The sequence below is a fragment of the Pempheris klunzingeri genome, chromosome 10 (assembly GCF_042242105.1).
Source record: "Pempheris klunzingeri isolate RE-2024b chromosome 10, fPemKlu1.hap1, whole genome shotgun sequence".
NCBI lineage: Eukaryota > Metazoa > Chordata > Actinopteri > Acropomatiformes > Pempheridae > Pempheris > Pempheris klunzingeri.
Window position 1 is genome coordinate 3,801,443 of NC_092021.1, and position 13,273 is coordinate 3,814,715.

The 13,273-nt window shown below is 39.8% G+C and overlaps 1 protein-coding gene across 1 annotated transcript in view; it reads left to right on the forward strand.

The window, feature by feature from the left end:
- LOC139208597 (contactin-associated protein-like 5) overlaps window positions 1-13,273 on the forward strand; it is a 137,616-nt gene that overhangs the window by 120,878 nt on the left and 3,465 nt on the right. Inside the window, exons 21-26 of the mRNA XM_070838317.1 lie at window positions 864-1,082; window positions 1,571-1,810; window positions 7,332-7,559; window positions 9,154-9,287; window positions 10,278-10,365; window positions 12,042-12,245. Of these exons, the coding sequence (XP_070694418.1) occupies window positions 864-1,082; window positions 1,571-1,810; window positions 7,332-7,559; window positions 9,154-9,287; window positions 10,278-10,365; window positions 12,042-12,245 (1,113 nt within the window). The remainder of the gene's footprint in view (window positions 1-863; window positions 1,083-1,570; window positions 1,811-7,331; window positions 7,560-9,153; window positions 9,288-10,277; window positions 10,366-12,041; window positions 12,246-13,273) is intronic.

Below are 13,273 nucleotides of genomic sequence, written 5' to 3' on the forward strand. Positions count from 1 at the left end.
CTTATCTTATCTTATCTTATCTTATCCTATCTTATCTTATCTTATCTTATCTTATCTTATCTTATCTTATCGTAGAGCAGGACTGAAAAGTAACTTGGAAACTCAATAAGGTTAAAACTGGTGTTTGGGTAGGACATTTCTGGCCCTTGAGTGGGGTTACTGGCACATCTTATTGCACAAAATACTTGGCAGAATTAGTGTCTTCTGAGTTATTAGAATTGTTTGGGTAACATGAACTGGAAACAACGATACGCAGCCACCACTGGAATCTAATTCCACTATGGATGTCAGAACTATTTTTTTTACATTCTCACACTCGTTGACACACTGTCACAAGAATTTACACTCCCATATGCAGTGGAATCTTGCAGTAGAACGTGGCTATCAGCGCTGAACACAGATCTCACAATGAAGTCAGAGGAATGTGTGGATCTTCACACTACCATTTATATCTGCCATACATCTTCATGGTGCCACCTGAAACCAAACCCACACTCTTGATTAACATGGGGATCATTTAGTTGGAGTTGATCTTGTATTAGCTTTTACATATCATGCATTACGTTTTATCTGAGAAAGGAGTTCTGACTTTTTTCACAGGATCTCTAGCGCCATAATGTTTCACCGCAGGTTCCTGAAGCATCAGAGACTCTGTGAAATATTGACGAGCTGTCCTCATAAATCCATTCTGGTCATCAAGCTCTCCCAGCAGCATTATATCACACTGCATCAGCCAGGGATGATATAGTATAACATAAAAAAACAAGCATAAGATTCAATCTGATCCAGCTGTGTGTGTGTGTGTGTGTGTGTGTGTGTGTGTGTGTGTGTGTGTGTGTGTGTGTGTGTGTGTGACCTCCCAGCTCCCTCAGTGGTGACTTTCTCCTTTGACGTGGGAAACGGTCCAGTAGTCCTGGCTGTGAAGTCCCACCTCCCTCTGAATGATAGGCAGTGGCACTACGTGAGGGCGGAGCGTAATGTGAAGGATGCATCGCTGCAGGTCGACCAGATCCCCATCCACTTTCTGGAGGCACCGGCTGACGGACACCAGCGCTTACGCCTCAACAGCCAGCTGTTTGTGGGTATGAGAGCTTATGACCAGAGAACAGAGGGATTTAAGATAATTAGATCAATGTTATGTTAGTTACTCTTTGACTATTAATAGTTCAGTTCAACCACTTTTTGCACTGTATGGACCAAAACACACACCATAAAATTGGTTATCTATAGTCTGGGGTAGGTGAGAATTCTGATTACTGACCTACAGCATGAAAACTCAGATTTTCAGTAAAAATGTTACTGCAGTGCATGTAGATTGTAACCTGGTGTCTCCAAGTAACCAGTTTACTTATGTGCATGTAAACATACTGAATGTGAGGCTGCATTAAACTGTCTAACAAATAAAGAGTCACACAAATTAATTTTACTTCCTGTAAAGTAAGTAAAAGGCTCAGGTGGAAAGCAGTGTGGAATGGCTATAACCTGACATAACATTATATACTGAGTCTTAATGAGATTTCTGATTATGAAGTCATGTCATGCAGTAAACAGTGTTTGATGGTTGACCCAGGAGGAACAGCGTCACAGCAGAGAGGCTTCCTGGGCTGCATCAGGACCCTGATCATCAATGGTGTGACCCTGGACTTGGAGGAGAAGGCCAAGATGGTGCCAGGAGTGAGCTCTGGCTGTCCAGGTTACTGCAGCGGCTCCAGCAGCCTCTGCCACAACAGAGGGAGGTGTGTCGAGAAGAGCAGCGGCTACACCTGTGACTGCTCGCAGTCAGCCTACGGAGGACCAACCTGTAAAGAAGGTGAGTCTGACTGATCGTCCGGCAAATACTTGTCAGCTTGGGGATGTTCTGCAAATATCACCTGCCATCACATTCTAGCAGACCCATAAGCTTTCACTGAACACATCCGGCATATGATATTTGTCCCAACAAAGAAGATATCCCTGAACAGCCAGTCAGCATATAAGAGACAGATCATATTTTTAATAAAGCTGCCATGAAAATATTGTGCTGCAGCATTTTGTAACATTGATACAGATTGATACTATGCTTTTTATTCTGTGCCAAGAACACACCAAGAGATGCACCAAGAGAAAAAAAATTGAGCAATACAAATGAGGAAGAAAGAAAAGAAATGACATAAAGAATTCCATTTGAAGCCAAACTTCCGAGAAGGCACTAATGCTTAGGACTTTTAAGTATTTGTATTTCTAAAGTTTATTAGGTTCCCATGAGCTGACAGCTCAACAAAGTTGCAAGATTTTTTAGGGAGTCTGGACACGTTCTCCATTGGTAACAAAGGAGGAGGAGTTTAAAAGATAAATCAGTTGAAACAGACAATGTGTTCACAAACATCTTCAGCTTCTAAGACAAAAACTCAGGTAGCACTCAAAAACACGTTCACGGCTATTTGAACTTACACTTTGCCATGAATACTCTATACTACAGTTCCATCCTAATTGACAGGTCTTGGTAACATACCCTGCTTTATCATCTATTTTACTCTAAACGAGACCATAAGAACATCTAGCAAGTGAGACCATAATCTCATTAGGAAAATGTTCACTAAGGTAATCAATCAAGTGACAGATAGGGTCATTTTCTCATAGACCTTTTTGAAGTACATGCCTTTGTTAGTGCTTTTCTGTGTACATGCAAAAGTTATTTGCAGAGTTCAGTATGTAAAGATTCAGTTGGATGTTTGTCCATGGGGGTCTAGCTACGATGAATGAGGGGAGCCTATACTTCACTATATAATAATGTATATTTGAATATAGCTGCCCTGTTTACAAAGCTGACTCTGAGAAACGCACAAAGAATTCCAGTGTACCTGTTTTTACTCATGCAAATGGCAATAAACTCTATTCTATTCTAATCATACAGCACAATTGGTTTGGATGGCACTATCAAATATCTTAAGCCAGATTTTAAATTGAATATTGAGATGTTCAATTTTCTTCTTAATTGCATTCAGGACTCTTTTTCTTTAGGCCCTAGTTCTGACAGTACTTTTCTACTGTGACCACCTGTTGCTGTAGTCATTGTTCAGTAGACAACAGAACAATAGAACAATAGAACATGATCATCAGCATAAAACAAAGACCTTACTTCTCTTTCTAGACTGGAGAGGCCAGGAGCAGTACACTGATCCAACTGAACAGAGAATTAATTTATATACACATCAAATAAACACAAATCTGCCATAAATTACAGCTCTGAAGAACATCTCTTCCCCGTGTGAAGCATACAGTTAATTTGTCTTCACCTTTAAAGGAGACGTATTCTGCTAATTTTCAGGTTAATACTTGTATCTAAGGGTCCTACTAGAATACGTTTACATGCTGAAATCTTCAAAAACACATTATTTTTCTCATACTGTGTATACTGCATACAGCTCTATTCAGCCTCTTGCTGAACGCTCTGTTGTAGCTTTTTAGCAGCTAAGCACAATTTGCATGCTTTGGTCTGCCTTCTGCCTTCTTATTACTAGAGCTAGCATTAGCAACAGCAAGGTGGACTCCATTTTTCAGAAGGCTGCTGAAGGGCTGTAGGAGGGCACATGGTCAACAGATCCCTGCTTGTGACATCACCCATAGGGGCAAATCTAAATGGAGCGTGTTCACACACAGTTACTGACAGAAGGTGCAGAATTATTTGCTTAGACAACTGCTCAGATGCTGAGGTAGTTACAGGCTCTCATTTGTCCTCACTCTTATTAATGGGTGGATGTCAGGACACTATCATGACTATAATATGATGTTGAACAACTTCAGCATTGCACCCTGCATCTGTGAGCTGCTGTATTTGAGCATTTCACTTTTAATGCTGTCTGGATCCTAAGCTTTCCTTGGCTGGAAAGGTTTTGTGTGTGATCAGTTCTTCCCAAGTAATTTGGAAAGAGGGTTTGGTTGTTTTGAAGTGTTTTGTCTGCCGTTTGGAGTTCATTTTTTAAAACATGTTGATCTAAATAATTTAGATTTATTTGTATGTCTTTGCTCTCCAGGTCTGTCTCCATTAAGGATGGATAATTTATGTGATTATAATTTTTGTGTTGAAGTTGTTCCACATATCCTGGAGTTGATTTTGATTAATGGCTTCCTTAATATTTTTAGGTTTCATGTGGATATGATTTAGTTATTTGTTTTGTTTGTATAAAAATTGGGCAGCATGGTGGTGCCTCACAACAAAAAGGTTTCTGGGGTCTTTCTGTGATGAGTTTGCATGTTCTCCCTGCGTGGGTTTTCTCCGGGCAATCCACGGCTTCCTCCCACAGTCCAAAGACATGCAGCTTAAGTTAATTGGTGACTCTAAATTGCCCGTAGGTGTGAGTGTGAGTGGTTGTTTGTCTCTGTGTGTTGGCCCTGTGATTGGCTGGCGACCAGTCCGCGGTGTACCCCGCCTCTCGCCCGAAGTCAGCTGGGATTGGCTCCAGGCCCCCCACAACCCTGACGGATAAGCGGTATAGATAATGGATGGATGGATGGATGTATAAAAATTCATTGTGCTAAATGCATTAGGGTGGGTTGCTTGGTTGCAGATGTTTGTCATTTGGTATTTTTCTTCCATCTATTCAACCATTTGTCCTTTGGCGGCTGTGGCTCAGAGGTAGAGTCGGTCGTGGGCCTCAATCAGAAAGTCGGTGGTTCGATCCCCAGCTCTTATGTGTCAACGTGTCAAAGTGTCCTTGGGAAAGACACTGAACGCCAACTTGCTTCTGAAGCAGCTTCAGTGTGTGAATGTGTGTGAAAGAATAGACTGAATGATGTGTGAATGGGTGAATGAGGATGTCATGTAAAGCGCTTTGAGTAGTTGAAATGACTAGACCGACTTAAGAGCTGAGGAAAATGTGAATCTCCCTAAAGAGTCCCCTCTGAACATAACGATCTACTGGCCGAAGGCTCGACAGAGATGCACCAGAGGTGGCTGATGGTTGGTGTGGTAAACAGAAGGGACTTACGGAACACTTGGATGTTGCCCTGTGGGTCGATGATGTCAGATTCAATTGCTATAAATTCTCCTACTAATTACCAATACTTATTACTACTCCTAACTAATAAGCATTTTCCATGTTGTTCTGTTACAAATTAACAGTGACGTGCTGTTACTCTGAATTTGTCTATTCAGCAGCCTTAATGCTCGCCCCAAACATATGCAGACAAAGATGAACTGAAATGAAAATTCCACGTGCTTATTGTTATCTGTGAGCTGAAGCACTGCAAAAGTGCTTTAGCCCCTCAGCACCCACAAGCCTTCTGTCAATTCCAGGCTGAATTTTTGGGAAGGTATGTCTAAAATGACATCAAGATATCCATTTGATTGAATGGTGTTACCATAAAAACATATTTCCAACCGGGGGGGGGGGCAGAAGTTCTGCCAGTTCCAGGCTGATATACAGTAAGAAATAACTGTGTGTGCTCTTGACTTTATCTGCCATTAATAAAATATCTACTGTAGGCATAAAGCACATTTGCAACCACTAGACAGCCCGCTCTCCCTCCTGAGACACTGCCTAAAGCCTGGAGAGACACTCACACAACCACACAGACAAAAATGTGTTTTGTGTTTCATGAAACACAACACAACATGAAACTGATGTTGTTAATGAATAACGAACAACAATTCAATGTGATCATTGCCCAATAATAAATAATAAATTGCAGTCGGACCCTGATGAGTTTAACGTTGAATGTTGCCTCTTGGCAAAAAAAAGAACTTGTCCTGTTTCTTATGCAGCAGGAGGCTGGATTGAAGCAGCTCAGTTTCATCAGTGTGAGCCTGCAGTCATTCTAAATGTACCGCTGCATGCATGAACATGAAATAAGACACTGTAAGAATAGCAAATATCCTCAGGTGACAATCTGAATACAATTTTAAAAAGGTGTACAAGTTTGACTAGCGACTTGGTGGAAGGATGACATTGGGCCTCCAGTAAGAAAATGTTCCTAATTTTAAGCTTGGTTACTTTTTTCTGTGAGGTTTGCTTGTATGAGTAAAAATGACATAAACTCTCTTAACTGTAACAACAGAAGATTGTTCTTTTTATTTCATGTCAGCCTAATGAATGCCACCTGTCATTGATTTGATCATCAGCACTATCAGTGCCCCCAAACTGACTGTTCCTTTCTGCGTGTGCGCAAAAATATCACCCTAGGATAAAAAAGTTTTTATCCAGTAGAGATTCAAGTCCTGCTGCTGGAAATGAGCATGCAAACGCAACAAATTTCAGCTGTGTCAGTAGTTGTATTAGAGGAGCTGAAGCAATTAGTTGGAAGCGTTATTAATATTTTAATAACGCTTCCAACAATATGTTATCAGAGCAGTCCTGCACTGCTATGGAAATGAAAGGGAAATTGTGTGACATGAAAGTAGATGATCCATGATGGGAGCGTTGTGGGTGAAGGAGAGGGGCAGTCACAGAGATGAACAATCGAATATTGTACAGCAGGTGATATTACAGTGTCGGGTGCAACAGAGGATGTTCCCCCTGACAGTTACCTGAGGCTGCTGGAACTGAACTAAGTTGTCATGCTAAAATATGCCAATAAAACCACTAAATGCTTGGCTCAGGATCATAATGTGGAGACACAGAGTAGGAATTTCTGGCACAGATTCACCTACTTCTAAGGTGACGGGAAGGGAGAAAGTCTGAAAAGGTTAAATCCCAGAAACACTTGTCGTATGAAGAACGACTTTATTGTCAGAGCAACACTCTTCATCATCATCATCGTTTTCACCATCAACCTAATGATGACTAGAAGCCAAAACACGTTATTGATATGATGACGTGGCTTTGATTATGCCTCAGCTTGTCCATAGCACCAAGTATCGCTCTAAACTATTAGAAAATTGGCATCAAGTGTCTGTCAGATTCAACGCTTTGCTCAGATTTTTCTAGATTTGAATCAGAATATTGCCAATGTTATAAAAGGTTTCTTGAGAACTAATAAGGCCATTTGCATTAAACTGATTAAGAATATCCATGGTCTCGAGAGGATGCATTCCAACAGTTGACTTCTTGACCTTTCCTCTGGTAACGTGATACGGCCAAATTATCACTGTACACAAGATAGGTCACTATTAATACATCTACCCTATGATGTGTCCTCTAGCACCACCCTCTGGTCAAACAAGTCTATAAGAATAGAAACATCATCAGTATGTTGTTTGTACTGTCCAGCTCAACTTATATTGTGGAGCGTAAACCCTGCAACCTCTAGGGAAGGCTAGCAGGACTTTACAGTGTCTATGAGATAAATAATGAGTTATGTCTACCTTAGATTTATGTCTTGTTATTATAAGAGTATTCTCTGTGTGTGTCCAGAGGTGTCAGTGTCCTTCGACAGAGAGTCCTCGGTGACCTTTACCTTCCAGGAGCCCTACTCAGTGATGCAGAACAGAAGCTCCCAGGCCTCCAGTGTTTCCAGAGAACGCAGCAGCAGGGCCAGAGAGGACATAGCTTTCACCTTCATTACCTCGCAGAGTCCGGCCATGCTGCTGACTGTCAGCACCTTCAGCCAGCAGTACATAGCTGTCATCCTCGCTCGCGACGGTATGCACACATCTGACATTTCACAGTACGCTAAACACAAGCAAACAGCATGCATGAACAGAATACTGCATACGTAAGAAAATATAAATATGCAGCTTGTCAAATTATTAACAAGATCATGACTTTAACCTGAGCTGTCTGTCCTTCATATTTAACGTAAAACATTGCCTGATTCATTTTGAATTTTTGTTATTTAATGTTCAACAATCATAAACGACGAATGACTTAATTGAGCGTGTCAATGTCATGTAGTTACACTATATTGTGTTCCATTACCAGACTAGACAGATAGCTAACAGAGTCCAGTAAAGACCTGAGGCTGGAATAGATTTTACATAAAATACATTCCACATTCTTCTTTTAAGTGCTATTCTTAACCCCTTGAAGGTCCTCAGAAATAATCACGTTAAAGATCCTTACACACATAAATGTGTATGCATAAAAACAAGCCATAAAAATGTTAAAAATCTTTCTTTTTTTTAAATTTTTTTTAAATAGTTTTTTAGACCAGCATCAGCCCTAATCATACATATCAAATTTTAATTAGTTTTTTAAAAAATTAACCCTTAAATTGCCATGTTTTTGTCATGATGCGCATCATTTTATGGTCTAAAATACACAAAAAATACATGAAAAAAATTGAGAACTCTGAAAAATTCACCATCTTGCAAAATTATAAGCAATATGCATGAAAAACTGATAAAATATGCTAAAAATAAAAATCATAACACACTAGAAAGTGCTGAAGACCCTCAAAGGGTTAAAGAACTCTGGACGACACTACTATTACTCTCCCCGACTCACAAAGCATACGTATCATTATCTCCACCTCAGTGAATGATATTCTGTGCTGCTGAGCGCTCAAATGTATATAAACCAACAATAAACCAAAGCAAATATGAAAACGTTGCAGCTGACATATGAAGCTGATCAATTTGCACACCCCGTTAGGTCTAAATTGGCTTAACTGATGCATTCAGCAATTCTTCATAAAAACAAAAACAGAGTAAATTCAGTAAATGATTCTTGTAAATATGTTGCAAACAAAATATAATGTCAGTGCAGTACTTTTTTATATATATTTAATCAAAATTTCACCAAGCAATTTCACCAAGCAAAGAAAGGTGATGAATTGTTTGCTGTTTATAGCAAAATACAGGTTTTTTTTCACATTCGTCCACAAGGGGGTGTTAAACTACCCGACATGACATCAACACTATCTCACATGAAAACCTCCATCCTTACCTCCATGTGTGGTTCCTCCACTAAGCTTACGAGTTAGAATTCCATTAACATCCAGTAAAATATTTTGATGCAATGTTGAGTGTATTGTGGTTTTAAAACGTCCTGTTGTCCAAATGAATGATTTTAACTTAGTTAATGTATTGCACAGTAGAATGCAGTTCTTTGCATGAAGCAGTGATCCTCCTTTCCTGTAGTATGACATACATCATTTATTGGAAAACAAGTTATCATCATTGCATTCAACAGCAGCCCTGTTTCAAGAGTAACTGAGCAAAATCCAATGACACAGACAAAGTGTTTTAAGACAAGGAGGAGCTTTTCATGCTGCTTGTGTGGTTTGTGTGTGCAGGACATCTGCAGATCTGGTATTGTCTACAGACACACAGGACCCCAGATGTGTTCAACCCAATCCTCAGCAGCCTGGCAGATGGACAACTCCACCAAATTAGAATCCACCGTGAGGGCAAAGACCTCTATGTACAGGTGAGACATCAGGTTAATAAAAAGACACTAGAATAAATTGTCAAATCTCTCTAGAAGTCCAAAGAATCACTTTAATATTAATGACCAAAGAACAGAATGTCAACCTCCAATAAGTGTCACATTTTTTCAAGGCCAAAACTAACACGCCCTAAATAAAGTAGCTACTCTTCTTGAGCCCCTTACAGTCCACTTATTAAAAGGTAACTCTTTTGAGTTTACAGTCATAAAAGTCTGTTGTTGTCCCTAATGTTAAATTAGTGGTTAGGATACAGCATTTACCAAAACCTCAAACTTTTGGTTTTGGTTTTATTCCATCAGGGTTTATGTTTTTACTGATATGTTTTGTATGCATGCCTGTTACAAAAGACCCAACTGCTACAGCAAAATTGGGATCTTAGAATGGTTTACAATCATTTATTTGTGATGCTTGTGTATTTTTATGTAGTTTGTAGTCAATGGTTAAGTGAGGATGTTATAGAGGAATTTTCACCAAAAAAAACAAAAATAATAATAATAATAATAATTAATTATTACGTCTGTATCTCATAGTCATGAGAAAAGATCCCATGGTAACATTTTTATCATACCTTATAGCAGATTATAGACAGATTCTGTGACAACTATACAATGCTATTATATTATGGGCATCTCTTATAACAAAGTGTTTAGTTATTAAGAATAACAATGCAGGCACAACACACCTGGCAGTTCAACAAGGACGTAATGAAAAGCACCACTGTGGTTTCAGAGACAAAGATTGCTTTTTTGGCAAGCATATAAAAAAAATAACAAAAGAAATGTTTGGTTTTGTACATCACAAGTGTTGAATTCAGTATCTGAGTCAGCGTGTCACAGGAAGGTCTGAGGCACTTAAAAGATAATTGTGGGCAGTTGAGAACACAAGCTGTTAAGTATCACAATGTGCTGCTGCTGTCTTGGTTTAGATTTCATGTAACTGGCTTTTTCTCTGATTATTTTCCACTTTACCAGATCGACCAGGATATCCACAGAAAGTACACACTGTCATCTGATGCAGAGCTGATCTTAATCAGATCATTGACATTGGGAAAAGTCACCAGTAAGTCCTCTCATCATGTTAAACCTCCCCTGAGAAAAGGTTGAGTCAACAGAATGTATCATTTCCTTCAACCATCTCCGTTCCATTCTTCACTTGCTACTTAGAGATCACTGCAGATTGTCACTGTAGATTTCAGCATCAATACCACAGGATGTTTTATTCTATCCTCACTGCTGTATCAGAAGAGGGGCCTTTAATCGACCACAGATTACAAGACAGTTAAGCCACCTCTATTATTCAGTCTGTTCTGCACACAGGAATGCATACAAAACTGGAGCCTATTAACATATGTACTTTAATACACAGGACCAGAGTAATGTTCATTCAGGCCCTGCCTTGACATGCCAAGCCACTATGACTACCTCACAGTGGAACCATGCAGACCTGCCAGTCATAGGATTTTTCCGTAGTAGGAGGTAGTTGTACCAAGACATGAGCAGTTGAGCTTCATTGGCATGGTGCAAGTGTTTTTCCACTGTGTTTAGCTTGATGGTGCTGTTGGATGTGTGCTGGTCACAAACTACAGTAAGAGCCTGTTGCCTGCTCCTCATATCTATTCCACCCCCTCCTATATTAAACTTATCTGCTGACCAAATAGCAGAAAATACACCCATATGTGTTTGTAGACCTGCTTTTATTGAATAGCACTTCTAATGAAGCTCTGCTAATTTGATAACAAACGCATTCCATCCTAAACAACTTTTTCACAATAAAAGCATCCCGCCAGTTCACTAGTGGAAAGCTTTTAATGTAATGCAGCAATGGTGGGCAAGGTTATCGGCATTAACACGGTAGAAATATCAGTCAGTGAACAGCAAAATAAGGCTGATACTGTATGTGAAAGTATCGTGACACAGGGGTGAAGCTAAACTCTAAACCACAGAGATTCAGGTAGAAGCTAAGAGGAGGAGACCATCACGGATCAGGCCCAGCTACCAAGCAGAGGGCCACAGCAGCGCAGCTAAGAGTCCCTATTGTGAGGCCGTGGTGGAAACACATGTAAGCTTAGCAGTGAACTGACCAGAGCCAATGGAAAAGCCCTAACTATTAACCTGTTTGGTAGCAGGGCAAAAGTGTAACAGCCTGCTACCTCAACCAAGCCATGCATGATTCTATTATCTGATTGCAATTCCATGATTACCAGATCGCAATTGAACAGCATGCTATTTGTTGCAGCACTATCTGATGAAAGTGTCGGCAAACTCTGGTCTTGAGTGCACTCAGTTTGACTTCCTCCACATTACTTTTGAACACCAGAGCCCCCAGGGCTGTGTGCAAAGCTGTACGCCCACATCTGCACTCCCCAACAGGGAGAGAACTGTGTTGTGATGCGGATGGCAACACCATTATCGATTGGATTTCAAATAATGAACTTCATATTGTGAGGAAATAAATTATCTTGCAGGGTGGTGCTTTGTTAGCAATGCTATTATTCCAGGCCCACACTTCAAAATATGCACATTTCTAGTTTTTTTTGTCAATGGATCTGTTTAAGGTGAGCTGTTAGATGAAGAGCTACAGGTGATGTGCTGTTACTGCAGTTTGTAAGAAAAAACAACGCAATGGTACCTCAGGATAGATAAATGCCATAAATATCATAACCTTGTGTGTTCTTAACACAAATTAATTGGATGTATATGCTTTCTATCTATCTATCTGTCTATCTATCTATCTAGGAAGAGACAACTTTCACGAGGAGGTAGTTCAAGCAGGTTCAAAGGGTTTCATTGGCTGCCTCTCCTCAGTCCAGTTTAATCATGTGGCTCCTCTGAAAGCAGCGCTGCTGAATCGAGGGAGCTCGCTGGTGACTACCCGAGGTCCACTGGTCCAGTCAAACTGTGGAATACTGGCAGACCCCATCACCTCCCATAATCTGCGAGGTAACACACACTGTCAGTCGAGCCTGAAACACTTTGGTGTTCCTTATGTTAATGTTCCTCCATACTGTAAGTCTGTGAGCAGCAACAAAGCAACAGAAAACATTATTTTGGGGGGGGTTCCAGGTCTGTTCTGGTACACATGGACTATTATGATTGGACAACACAGAAAATGTCCTCGTGGTGTACAGCATGTTTTCACCCATGGCTCAAATTTTGGAAAGATTCAAGATTTGGAAAAAGTGTCCACCAATCAAGAGTGTTAGATACTCTGTCACCTCTGAGATCATTTAAAAGCTGTCATGTTATGTCTGTATCCACTTGGAGTTGAACTATCCAAATCGTGCCGGATGGAAAAACACATGGTTCCACAGACTGATGGAAGAAGTTCTTAAGTATTAGTACACCACCATAAACTTACATATAAACTTATAAATAAGATTAATTAGAGTATTATCAGCATAATACCAAAAGCAGAAGTCCATTTTAAATCTATGTGACAGATTAATACTGAATACTCAATGTGTAATAAGCATTTTACTGTTGTAGCTGTTTGAGGTGGCGCCAGGTTACATACAGTTAACTGGTTTAGTCCAGTAGTTCACAAAGTAGGGGCTGGGCCCCTTCAAAGGGCCATAACATAGATCTGAGGGGTCCTGAGATGATTATGGGGAGTGGAAAGAAAATGTTTGGATATACCCATATTAGTTCATTTTATTTTCTTTGAAGAGTTCACATTTTAAATCAAATCATGTGGAGGGGATATATCTCTTTGGTGGTAATGACCACAACTCATAGACATCTGACACATGACAAAGAGACATAGCTACTCTAATTGTTTCATTTTATGGATATTTTTTAAATGCTAATTATGTTTTTTTTTTCATATAAATGTAGTGAAGAGAAATGAAGTAGAGTTGAAGCATAAAGTAGCATAGACTTCAAATCCTTAAGGTCCTTAAGTCAATTTTAGTTAATTACAGTATATAAGTAAATGTATTTAGTTGCATGGCCATAAACAGAGTTAAAGA